The sequence below is a fragment of the Scyliorhinus torazame genome, chromosome 2 (assembly GCF_047496885.1).
Source record: "Scyliorhinus torazame isolate Kashiwa2021f chromosome 2, sScyTor2.1, whole genome shotgun sequence".
Taxonomy (NCBI): Eukaryota; Metazoa; Chordata; class Chondrichthyes; order Carcharhiniformes; family Scyliorhinidae; genus Scyliorhinus; species Scyliorhinus torazame.
Window position 1 is genome coordinate 402,913,736 of NC_092708.1, and position 13,212 is coordinate 402,926,947.

At 55.6% G+C, this 13,212-nt stretch overlaps 1 protein-coding gene across 1 annotated transcript in view; it reads right to left on the minus strand.

Moving 5' to 3' along the window:
* Positions 1-6,937: 6,937 nt before the first annotated feature.
* Positions 6,938-13,212, minus strand: part of batf (basic leucine zipper transcription factor, ATF-like) — a 69,272-nt gene continuing 62,997 nt past the window's right edge. Inside the window, exon 3 of the mRNA XM_072494585.1 lies at positions 6,938-7,862. Coding sequence (XP_072350686.1) covers positions 7,659-7,862 — 204 coding nt within the window. The 3' untranslated portion in view covers positions 6,938-7,658. The remainder of the gene's footprint in view (positions 7,863-13,212) is intronic.

Sequence of the window (13,212 nt, forward strand, 5' to 3'; positions counted from 1 at the left end):
ATTGCCCAGAATTCATACTTCACTCTGATACCTCCGATAATATTTGGATAATTTCTCCGAGTCGCTCTCTGTTTAAAGCAGTGTGGCTGGAATCTCACTTCCTGGTCCCCGTTCATGACAGAATTGCTGGTGAGAGTTGAGGGTCAGTGTTGAGGGTCAGAGTTCAGGGTCAGAGTTGAGGGTCAGAGTTGAGGGTCAGAGTTGAGGGTCAGAGTTGAGGGTCAGAGTTCAGGATCAGAGTTCAGGGTCAGAGTTGAGGACGGCTGTAAAACCCACCAAGTGACACAAATCCTGGTCTGAGGGGCCAGTTTATGCACATTAACGCCACCAATGCTGTATCTTGACAGTGGATGTTGACACAGTAACCATGGTTACATCCTGCACAGCCTCAGGTTCTGAACAACAGCACCAGAATTCTCCATTTGGGAAACTCGAGTCTCCGATTTTGAGGCTATGTCCTGACGCCGGTCTGGGATCAGCGTAAAATGGGCATCCTCCGGGGGCGAGCATGCCGACCACCGATCCTCTGTGTGGCCCGGGGCGAGCATGCCGACCACCGATCCTCTGTGTGGCCCGGGGCGAGCATGCCGGCCACCGATCCTCTGTGTGGCTGGGGGCGAGCATGCCGGCCACCGATCCTCTGTGTGGCCCGGGGCGAGCATGCCGGCCACCAATCCTCTGTGTGGCTGCGGGCGAGCATGCCGACCACCGATCCTCTGTGTGGCCCGGGGCGAGCATGCCGACCACCGATCCTCTGTGTGGCCCGGGGCGAGCATGCCGACCACCGATCCTCTGTGTGGCCCGGGGCGAGCATGCCGACCACCGATCCTCTGTGTGGCTGGGGGCGAGCATGCCGACCACCGATCCTCTGTGTGGCCCGGGGCGAGCATGCCGACCACCGATCCTCTGTGTGGCTGCGGGCGAGCATGCCGGCCACCGATCCTCTGTGTGGCTGGGGGCGAGCATGCCGGCCACCGATCCTCTGTGTGGCTGGGGGCGAGCATGCCGACCACCGATCCTCTGTGTGGCTGGGGGCGAGCATGCCGGCCACCGATCCTCTGTGTGGCTGGGGGCGAGCATGCCGGCCACCGATCCTCTGTGTGGCCCGGGGCGAGCATGCCGGCCACCGATCCTCTGTGTGGCTGGGGGCGAGCATGCCGGCAGTGTAGAGCACCCGGCCCGAGCTGCCGATACGGCCGGAGGATTGCCGGGTCCGTGGCCGCGCATGCTCGCGGCGTTGGCCTGCAGCGGCCGCACCGTGTGCTGCCCCCCGCAGTGCCCCCAGCCCTTGACAAAGTCCCTCCTGCTCACGGATTGCAAACCCCCCGCCCCCCCCCCCCCCCCCCCCGATTGTGGTGGTGCTGGATTGAGAATCCGCAGCCGAGTTCCTGACGGATGAGACCACACGTGCCCCGCGCCATCGGGAACTCGGCATCAGGCAATGTCCTGAGGCCATCGATATGGTGGGTGGTATGGCGGGGGCGGGGCTTCGCAAAACCGGCACCGCCCCCCCATTTGATGGGAATCGGTGATTCTCCGGCCGATCGCTGAGCGCTATTCTGGCGACCGGAGAATCCTGCCCTCGGGATGAATCCTCACCCTCCCCATCGCCAGCATCAGGATTCCCCATTCCCGCCGTTGGCCAATGGGATTTCCCATCGGAGCCACACCACGTCACTGGGAACCCCGCAGATGGGAGTGCGCTGCAGTATGGGAATTCACCCAATATGCTCCCGTCAGAGATGAATCACCACTGACTTGGTCTCACATTGGGAGCACAAATCCGGAAGATTCACTATCCAACGTCATGAAGATTTATTCAGGGAAAGGATTGTGAGGGATTCCCTCTTGAATCCCACCATTATGAGCGGACAGCCAAATAGACGCCCCCCCCCCCCTGCAATGCAGTTCAGACCCCCCATTTCTTTTTCTGGGTCATTCCCCCTACAGTACAAGGGTGACCCCCCCCACCAATGCCCCACCGGATACCCCCATGTGAGAGACCCCCACCAGGCACCCCCAAATTACAGAGATCCCCCATAAGAAAGACCTCTACCAGAGACCCCCCAAAAGAGAGACCCCTGCTTGGCAGTCCCCATAAGAAATACCCCATAGCTGTGGGCTTCCAAGTACACAGCTGTGAAACTAACCACAATGTTTTTAAACATCTAGCTGTGATTGGCAGCTCCTGGACCATATCAAAGTCAGCTAAGTGCTTTTTGTAGAGACAAAGAGGAAGTGAGAGCAGTTAACGCACTTATCTGGTTAGTTTCACAGCTGGACCTTGAAAGTCACTGAAGGTGACGGTGATGAACAGAACAATGCAGACAGCAGCGTGTGTAAGAAGGCTGCCAATCACAGCCTAGTAAAATCAATTTCACTCGAAATGAATGACAGGCTTTCATATCAAAGACCGGAGGGATTTAAACCCAGCTGACTGGTTTTCTCTTTCCAGAAATTGCCAGGTGCTGCTTCCTGGGTCTGAGCCAGCAGATGCATTGCCCAGGTGAGTGTTAAAAGCAGGTGCATTGGCAAGGTGAGTGTTAAAGCAGGTGTACTGCTCAGGTGAGTGTTAAAGCGGGTATATTGCCCAGGTGAGTGTTAAAGCAGGTGTATTGCCCAGGTGTGTTAAAGCAGGTGTATTGTCCAGGTCAGGGTTAAAGCAGGTGTATTGCCCAGGTGAGTGTTAAAGCGGGTATATTGCCCAGGTGAGTGTTAAAGCAGGTGTATTGCACAGGTAAGTATTAAAGCGGGTATATTGCCCAGGTGAGTGTTAAAGCAGGTGTATTGTCCAGGTCAGGGTTAAAGCAGGTGTATTGCCCAGGTGAGTGTTAAAGCGGGTATTTTGCACAGGTGAGTGTTAAAGCAGGTGTATTGCACAGGTAAGTATTAAAGCGGGTATATTGCCCAGGTGAGTGTTAAAGCAGGTGTATTGCCCAGGTGAGTGTTAAAGCAGGTGTATTGCACAGGTGTGTTAAAGCGGGTATATTGCCCAGGTGAGTGTTAAAGCAGGTGTATTGACCAGGTGAGTATTAAAGCAGGTGTATTGCCCAGGTGAGCATTAAAGCAGGTGTATTGCTCAGGTGAGCGTTAAAGCAGGTGCATTGCACAGGTGAGTGTTAAAGCGGGTGCATTGCACAGGTGAGTGTTAAAGCGGGTATATTGCCCAGGTGAGTGTTAAAGCAGGTGTATTGCCCAGGTGAGTGTTAAAGTGGGTATATTGCCCAGGTGAGTGTTAAAGCAGGTGTACTGCCCAGGTGAGTGTTAAAGCAAGTGTATTGCCCAGGTGAGTGTTAAAGTGGGTATATTGCCCAGGTGAGTATTAAAGCAGGTGTACTGCCCAGGTGAGTGTTAAAGCAAGTGTATTGCCCAGGTGAATGTTAAAGCAGGTGCATTGCCCAGGTGAGTGTTAAAGCAGGTGTATTGCCCAGGTGAGTGTTAAAGCAGGTGTATTGCACAGGTGAGTGTTAAAGCAGGTGTACAGCCCAGGTGAGTGTTAAAGCAAGTGTATTGCCCAGATGAGTGTTAAAGTGGGTATATTGCCCAGGTAAGTGTTAAAGCAGGTGTATTGTCCAGGTGAGTGTTAAAGCAGGTGTATTGCCCAGGTGAGTGTTAAAGCAGGTGTATTGCCCAGGTGAGTGTTAAAGCAGGTGTATTGCCCAGGTGAATGTTAAAGCAGGTGCATTGTCCAGGTGAGTGTTAAAGCAGGTGTATTGCCCAGGTGAGTGTTGAAGCAGGTGCATTGCCCAGGTGAATGTTAAAGCAGGTGCATTGTCCAGGTGAGTGTTAAAGCAGGTGTATTGCCCAGGTGAGTGTTGAAGCAGGTGCATTGCCCAGGTGAATGTTAAAGCAGGTATATTGCCCAGGTGAGTGTTAAAGCGGGTATATTGACCAGGTGAGTGTTAAAGCAGGTGTATTGCCCAGGTGAGTGTTGAAGCAGGTGCATTGCCCAGGTGAATGTTAAAGCAGGTGCATTGTCCAGGTGAGTGTTAAAGCAGGTGTATTGCCCAGGTGAGTGTTAAAGCAGGTGTATTGCCCAGGTGAATGTTAAAGCAGGTGCATTGTCCAGGTGAGTGTTAAAGCAGGTGTATTGCCCAGGTGAGTGTTGAAGCAGGTGCATTGCCCAGGTGAACGTTAAAGCAGGTGCATTGTCCAGGTGAGTGTTAAAGCAGGTGTATTGCCCAGGTGAGTGTTGAAGCAGGTGCATTGCCCAGGTGAATGTTAAAGCAGGTATATTGCCCAGGTGAATGTTAAAGCGGGTATATTGACCAGGTGAGTGTTAAAGCAGGTGTATTGCCCAGGTGAGTGTTGAGCAGGTGCATTGCCCAGGTGAATGTTAAAGCAGGTGCATTGTCCAGGTGAGTGTTAAAGCAGGTGTATTGCCCAGGTGAGTGTTGAAGCAGGTGTATTGCACAGGTGAGTGTTAAAGCAGGTGCATTGCCCAGGTGAGTGTTAAAGCAGGTGCATTGCCCAGGTGAGTGTTAAAGCAGGTGCATTGTCCAGGTGAATGCTAAAGCGGGTATATTGCCCAGGAGAGTGTTAAAAGTGAGTTTTTGCACTGCTCTCTAGCTTCCAGGCAGGGGTCTTTCTTATGGGGGTCTCTGGTGGGGTTCTCTGTATTATGGGCATGGTCTCTGTAATTGGTGAGTCTCTGGTGGGGGGAGGGAGGGTCTGGTGATTGGGTGGTGGGCAGGATTTGCATTGTGGGGAGAGGGTGGCCCTTTGATGGACCTTCGGGCAATTCCCTTACCCCCTTGGTCCACCGTGAGGTCCACCTTTATAAATATCTGCACCAATTCCCGCCCATGTGATTCCTTGTCCGGAGGACCGAAGATTCACGGAGCCCGGAGAATATGGTGCTCAACCTGTTAATAGGTTGTAAATAGATCTTAATGACCCACCTGCATCCTGCCGCTGCTGCGGGACGCGATCCCCGATCCCCTCACCAGCACGGCACCGGAGGGTGGCGATCTGGATTCTGTGCCTGCTGGCAAATCGCCGTTCCTGTGTTGAGAAACGAAGCATCCAGCTCCAAATCTGACAGAGCTCTCTCTCCCCAAAGATTCAGCCTCAGTCTGGCTGACTTTACTGGTCTCAGGTAGGAGCAGCCTGATCCCTCATTTTACCAAAAGGGTCAGGGAGGGAGTCATTGACAGAGTCCTTCCCTTGATTGTTATCCGTGTCCGTGTGAGTATCGGTTAAAACATGAGGAGGGTCTAAGGTGGGAAAACTGGCAACGTTTATTGTGAATACTTCACAGCAACACCTGGAGCGACTGTGGGACCTTTGCATCAACAATGGACAGGGTGGAGCGGGCTGCGGAGTCGCCAGCCAGCATCATGGAGGACCCACTCTCTCAATGAAAGATTACAGCCCTAATTTCACTGCGAGGGTTTGGGTTGGTGGTGGGGAGAGGGGGGGTGGGGTGCAGGGACAACAATGAGTATGAGGCCTGGGAGATTTAAATCTTTAAATTCTCCAACATCGACAATCATCCAAAAAGCAATGGGAATGATGTCACCCCAGAGGGAAGGCGGCAATATTCCTGACAGAGAAGTCAGATGTTTCCAGGAACCCACAGGAATAATTCCTGTCAAGGGGAGTATGGGCTGGGGGAGTGGGCTCAGGAAAGCCCTGGGCCAAGGGAGGCCTAGGGGTAAAGGCTTGTGAGGCCTAGACCCCCCTTGTCTAAACCAGGAGCAGAGCCTGGGTGGTCTGTCTCTAATCCTGTCACTAATCTCAGTGCCCGTTTCTCTGGTGGGGAGTCAGGTTCCTAGTTTGAATAATGAAAGGTTACCAAGCTGTGAGTCACAACTGAATTCAGGGGCGAAATTCTCTGGAAACGGCGCGATGTCTGCCGACTGGCGCCCAAAATGGCGCAAATCAGTCGGGCATCGCGCCGCCCCAAAGGTCCGCATCATTGGGGGCCGAGCCCCAACCTTAAGGGGCCAGGCCCACGCCGGACGAATTTCCGCCCCGCCAGCTGGCGGAAAAGGCCTTTGGTGCCCCGCCAGCTGGCGCGGAAATGACATCCCCGGGCGGCGCATGCGCAGGAGCGTCAGCGGCCGCTGACGGCATTCCCGCGCATGCGCTGTGGAGGGAGTCTCCTCCGCCTCCGCCATGGTGGAGACCGTGGCGAAGGCGGAAGGGAAAGAGTGCCCCCATGGCACAGGCCCGCCTGCGGATCGGTGGGCCCCGATCGCGGGCCAGGCCACCGTAGGGGCACCCCCCGGGGCCAGAACGCCCCGCGCCCCCCCCAGGACCCCGGAGCCCGCCCGCGCCGCCTTGTCCCGCCGGTAAGGTAGGTGGTTTAATCTACGCCAGTGGGACAGGCATTTTAGCGGCGGGACTTCGGCCCATCCGGGCCGGAGAATCGCGGGGTGGGGTCCCGCCAACCGGCGCGGCGCGATTCCCGCCCCACCGAATATCCGGTGGTGGAGAATTCGGCAACCGGCGGGGGCGGGATTCACGCCAGCCCCCGGCGATTCTCCAACCCGGCGGGGGGGTCGGAGAATCTCGCCCCAGGTCTGTAAAATGGTGGCGATGAAATCAGAAATGAAAATGAAATGAAATGAAAATCGCTTATTGTCACGAGTAGGCTTCAAATGAATTTACTATGAAAAGCCCCTAGTCGCCACATTCCGGCACCTGTTCGGGGAGGCTGGTACGGGAATTGAACCGTGCTGCTCTCTTGCCTTTGTCTGCTTTCGAAGCCAGCTATTTAGCCCTGTGCTAAACAGCCTCTAATGATGAGATGCAACCCCCATCCTCCCAAATCCTCACCCCCCCCCCCCCCCATCATCTCCAAACACACCCAAATCTTCAGCCCACTCCGCCTGTCCCCACCCCAGCAGCCAGCCTGGTCTCTAATTATCTCTTGTTATTAACCATGTCCATAAATAGAAATGTTCACAATTGAGGAATTACAGACCAATAATTAATGTAAACTGTGCATTCATTAGTAATTAAACATTCAGCATGAGATTCCTGAGCATTTGCAGTGAGCCAGGGCAGTTATGATTACGGAGTGCTTTGCAGTATGCTGCAGTTTGCAATGGTCTCTGTTACTTTGCTCTGAGTTAGTCCCATCGTCCGTGTGAAAGACGCACTGTGACCTCCCCACATCAGTCACATGTCCTTGATTGGAGAGTTTGATAGTTTCTGTTCTTGTGAGCAGTTGCTCTGGGCGAGGTCTGTGAGACTGACTCGTTACCACAGTAACCAGGGCCAGAGTTGCTCTTGCTCTTTGGGCACAGTCTATGTATCACTGAAATGTTGGTCTCCTGTCAAAGTTCTTGATGAATTTCCGCTGGTTTGATCCATTGAAAAATTAAAACGCATTCTGGATTTGATGTTCTATTGACGAGTGTGTCTGGTGTTATTTGGGAGTTCCATCTTTAAGAAGACGTTAGTACTTTATAATAAAGGTGTCATTGTGGGTTGAGCTCTGTCAGATGAAGTTTAGCAATTCGGGGAAGCCTGCAGCGTGAGCCCTGTGTGTGACCGGTGCAACGCTAAAGGCCAGAGAGCTACCAGCAAGTGTGTCTGCTCCTATAGGGAGCACTGGGAGTTCGCACCCTGCTCAGGGCCAGTTTGTGATTATCACACTCCGCCCTTTTCAGACCAAATTTCAAACTTTCCTCCAATCTGACGCTTTCTCACAGATGGAGCCGTGGTGGAGTGTTGGTGTGTGTCTGGTGGAAGGAATGAGTCGGATAAACCATCTCCTCGTTTGGGGCAGTCATCATAGAACAAATACTGTCGTGGCTTTTCAGGACAGAGCTGAAATATTTCAGCTCCTCACTCAGCTGTTTAATCTCCTTCCGTAACACTGCGTTTGCTTTTTCCAACTGTTCACTTTCCTGCAAAGAAAAAGATAGAAACATTGGCAACATTTCTGGAAGTTTAAACATTGCTTTGGTCAAACATTGGGGGAGTTTTAAATAGGCAGGGGGTAAAGTCTGAACAATCGCAATCCGAACCCCCCCTCCAGACAGCGACCCAGTTCACAACGTTACTGTAATAATGAGGCCAAGGTGCTGATTGTCATTCAGATTTTTGAATGAACTCTGATGTGTCAGGTCTCCCACGGATCGGGAGCTTCATTGAAGTCAAAACATGGTGGACACAGGAGGTGACGACCTTTACACCGATAACCTGGATCTAGGACCAACCCGAGGCCTCAGCGCTCCGAAAGCTAGTGACATCGAAACAAACCTGTTGGACTTTAACCTGGTGTTGTAAGACTTTGTACTGTGCTCACCCCAGTCCAACGCCGGCATCTCCACATCATACTTATATTAGAGGTTGTACGGTAGAACCTGCACTACAAGTTCGCCTGTGGCCCCTGCCTGCTGGCTCCGCCCAGGAGGCGGGGTATAAATATGCGTGGCCTCCAGCTCGCAGCCATTTTGCCAGCTGCTGTGGGAGGCCACGCATCTGATACTAATAAAGCCTCAGTTTGGATTCAACTTTCGTCTTAAAGTCAAATTGATCGTGCCTCAATTTATTGGTGTCAGTTTCGAAGGATGGACCTCCAGATTAAACCAGATCGCCTGCAGCTGGATCCACACGCAAGCGACGCCAGAAAGGACTTCCAGCGCTGGCGAGCTTGTTTTGAAGCGTATATCAACGCGGCGCCGACCCCTGTTCCAGAGACTCAGAAGATCCAGATCTTATACTCCAGGCTCAGCTCCAAAGTCTTCCCGTTGATCCAGGATGCGCCAAACTACGCCGAAGCCATGACTCGACTCGAGGACAATTACGAGCAAAAGACAAACACGCTCTTCGCCCGGCACGCGCTCGCAACTTGTTCTCAACTACCGGGTGAGTCCATCAAAGACTTCTGGAGGGCCCTAATCCCACTAGTCCGGGACTGGGACTGCCAGGACGTTGCAGCTAAGGAACACTCAGACCTCCTTATGAGGGACGCCTTTGTGACCGGAATTGGGTCAGACATCATACGGCAGCGGCTCTTAGAAGGGGCCACGCGCGACCTCGCAGAGACTAAAACGCTAGCGCTCTCCATGACGGTCACCCTGTGCAACGTCCAGTCCTACGCCCCAGCCATGCGGCCCACCATTCCTACGCTTCATGGACCTCACAGGCAGCCGCCCCAGCGGGGGCACTGTCCACCCAATACGCCTGCGCTACACGCCAGCCAGCAAACCCCGGGGGGCCCCGATGCTACTTTTGCAGCCAGCAAAAGCACCCCCGCCAACGCTGCCCGGCCCGCGCTGCCCTTTGCAAAGCCTGCGGGAAGAAGGGCCACTTCGCCGCGGTGTGCCAGGCCCGTTCACTGGCCGTGATCGCCCCCCCCCCCCCCCCCCAGTCACGGACAATGGGCGCCGCCATCTTCTCCTCCCCCCAGACCATGTGCGATCAGTGGGCACCGCCATCTTCCCCTCCGCGCAACACGTGTGTTTCATGGGTGCCGCCATCTTGCTCCACGCCTGCAACGTGCGTTCCATGGACGCTGCCATTTGTAACCCCCAAGATCTCCGGGCGCCGTCATCTTGTGCACCCCTCAGCACATGGACACCACCAGCGTTCCAAGATCTGAACTCAACGGCTGCCCCATTACCCGACAACCAACCAAGGCTCGCCCCCATGTCACTCGACCAGTCTCGCCCGCATAACCTGACCAACGTATCCACCAGCGTGAAAATCGACGGCCATGTGACCTCTTGCCTGCTGGGCTCCGAGGAGCATCGAGATCTTTATACACCCAGATACGGTAAGGCGCTGCTCCCTCACGATACACCCCGCCAATCAAAAAATCTCCCTGGCCTCCGGATCCCATTGCGTAGCGATCCGGGGGTACTGCACGGTCACGCTCACAGTCCAAGGCGTAGATTTCCACGGCTTCCGCCTCTACGTCCTCCCTAACCTCTGCGCTGCACTTATCCTCGGCCTGGACTTCTAGTGCAACCTCCAGAGCCTAACCCTGAAATTCGGCGGACCCTTACCACCCCTCACTGTGTGCGGTCTCGCGATCCTAAAGGTCGACCCACTTTCCCTCTTTGCTAATCTAACTCCAGATTGCAAACCTGTCGCTACCAGGAGCAGATGGAATAGCACCCAGGACAAGACCTTCATCAGATCCGAGGTCCAGCGGCTGCTTTGGGAAGGCATCATCGAGGCCAGCAACAGCCCCTGGAGAGCTCAAGTGGTAGTGGTTAAATCTGGGGAGAAACACCGAATGCTCGTGGACTACAGCCAGACTATCAATCGGTACACACAGCTCGACGTGTACCCCCTCCCACATATATCTGACATGGTTAACCAGATTGCACAGTACCGGGTCTTCTCAACGGTACTCCCGCCCCTTTGAACGCCTCAGCATGGACTTCAAAGGCCCCCTCCCCTCCACCGATCGTCACACATATTTCCTCAGTGTGATCGATGAATACTCCCGGTTCCCCTTCGCCACCGTCATTAAAGCCCTCAATTCTATCTTCACTCTGTCCAGTTTCCCCGCCTACATCCACAGTGACAGGGGATCCTCATTCATGAGTGATGAGCTACGTCAGTTCCTGCTCAGCAGGGGTATCGCCTCCAGCAGAACGACGAGCTACAACCCCCGGGGAAACGGACAGGTAGAAAGGGAGAATGGGACGGTATGGAGGGCCGTCCAGCTGGCCCTACGGTCCAGAAATCTCCCGGCCTCCCGCTGGCAAGAGGTCCTCCCTGATGCACTACATTCCATTCGCGCATTACTCTGCACTGCCACTGACAGTACACCGCATGAACGTCTTTTTGCCTTCCCCAGGAAGTCCACATCCGGGGTGTCACTCCCGACTTGGCTCACAGCTCCGGGAACCGTGCTTCTCCGTAAACATGTGCGGCTCCACAAGGCGGATCCGTTGGTGGAAAGGGTGCACTTGCTCCAGTCAAGGCTGGTTTAGCACAGGGCTAAATCGCTGGTTGAAAGCAGACCAAGGCAGGCCAGCAGCACGGTTCAATTCCCGTGCCAGCCTCCCCGAACAGGCGCCGGAATGTGGCGACTAGGGGCTTTTCACAGTAACTTCATTTGAAGCCTACTTGTGACAATAAGCGATTTTCATTTTCAAACCCCCAGTACGCCGATGTGGCGTTCCCCGACGGCCGCCAGGATACCGTCTCCCTCAGGGACCTGGTACCAGCACGTTCCACCCCCACACCACCCCCGTCGCCCCCGGCCCCTCCCTCCCTGTCGCTCGCAGCACCACCCCCCAGGACCGTCCATCCTCCCCATGCCCACGCCCGTCGATGAAGAGGATTTCGGCACTCTCCCGGAGTCACCAGCGACCAGGTCAGCACCAACATCGCCGTCACCACTCCGTCGCTCTCAAAGAACCATCAAGGCCCCGGACCGGCTGAACCCCTGACCGGCCCACCGGACGCCAAGAGACATTTGTGTTGCTCTGTAAATATTAAAATCATGATTGGATATAGTTATCCACCAGCCCCGCCAGACTCATTTTTAACAGGGGATGAATGTGGTAAACCACCTTTGTACTTATATTAGAGGTTGTACGGTAGAACCTGCACTACAGGTTCGCCTGTGGCCCCTGCCTGCTGGCTCCGCCCAGGAGGCGGGGTATAAATATGCGTGTCCTCCAGCTCGCAGCCATTTTGCCAGCTGCTGTGGGAGGCCACACATCTGATACCAATAAAGCCTCAGTTTGGATTAGTCTTTAAGTCAAATTGATCGTGCCTCACCCTGTCACCCCCACCGTGAGGACCCCAAAACTGACCCAACCCCCCCCCCCCCCCCCGGGAGGACCCTGAACCCCCCCACACCCACCCCCGGGAGGACCCTCAACCCCCCCCCACCTCCACCGTGAGGACCCTGAACCCACCCCCACCTCCACTGGGAGGACCCTGAACCCCTCCCAGCTCCACTAGGAGGACACTGAGCCCCCCCCCCCCTCTCCACTGGGAGGATCCTGAGCCCCCCCTCTCCACTGGGAGGACCCTGAACCCCTCCCAGCTCCACTAGGAGGACCCTGAGCCACACCCTCTCCACTGGGAGGATCCTGAGCCCCCCCCCTCTCCACTGGGAAGACCCTGAACCCCTCCCAGTTCCACTAGGAGGACCCGGATCCCCCCCCCCCCCCCACCCCCACCGTGAGGACATCAGAACAGGAGCAGGCCATTCAGCCCCTCAAGCTTGTCCCACCATTGAAGAGATCATGGCTGATCTGTGACTGAACCCCCGATACCTGCCTTTGGCCCACATCCCTTAATAATAATAATAATAATAATAATAATCTTTAATAGTGTCACAAGTAGGATTACACCAACACTGCAATGAAGTTACTGTGAAAAGCCCCTAGTCGCCACACTCCGGCGCCTGTTCGGGTACATAGAGGGAGAATTCAGAATGTCCAAATCACCTAACAACACGGGCGGAATTCTCCCACCCCCCGCCGGGTCGGAGAATCGCTGGGGGGGGGGGGCGGCGCGAATCCCGCCCCCGCCGACTGCCGTATTCTCCGGTGCCGGGGGTTTGGAGGAATTGCGCTGCGCCGGTCGGCGGACATTGGCAGCGGCCCCCCCCCCCGGAAAATCTCCGGCCCGCGATGGGCTAAATGGTCGCCCGTTTCCGGCGGTCCCGCTGGTGTTACTCCAGGTATTTGCCGGCTGGACCTGGATGGGCGGGCAGCCTCCGGGGTCCTCGGAGGACGTGGGGGGAATCTGCCCCGGGGAGGTGCCCCCACGGTGGCCTGGCCCGCAATCGTGGCCCACCGATCCGGGGGCGGGCCTGTGCCGTGGGGGCACTCTATTCTTCCACGTCGGCCGCTGTGGTCCTCCGCCATGGCCGACGCGGAGATGAACCCCCCCCTGCGCATGTGCTGGAATGACGCCAGCAGACACTGGCGCTCCCGCGCTTGCGCCAACTCGTGCCGGCGGGCGGAGGCCCTTCGGCGCCGGTTGACGTGGTGCCAGCCCCCTCCCCGCCAGCCGGACCCCGCAAACCACTCTGGCGCCAGCCTAGCCCCTGAAGGTGTGGAGGAACAGGTCTAATTTATTCTCCTCGTAACTCAACCCCTGCAGTCCAGGTATCATTCTTGTAAACCTACGTTACTCTCCCTCCAAGGCTAAAATATCCTTCCTAAGGTGTGGTGCCCAGAACTGCTCGCAGTGACTCTGAGTGGGGTCTAACCAGGGGTTTGTAAAGCTGCAGCATAACCCCCGTGTCTTTATATTCCAATCCTCTCGGTATTA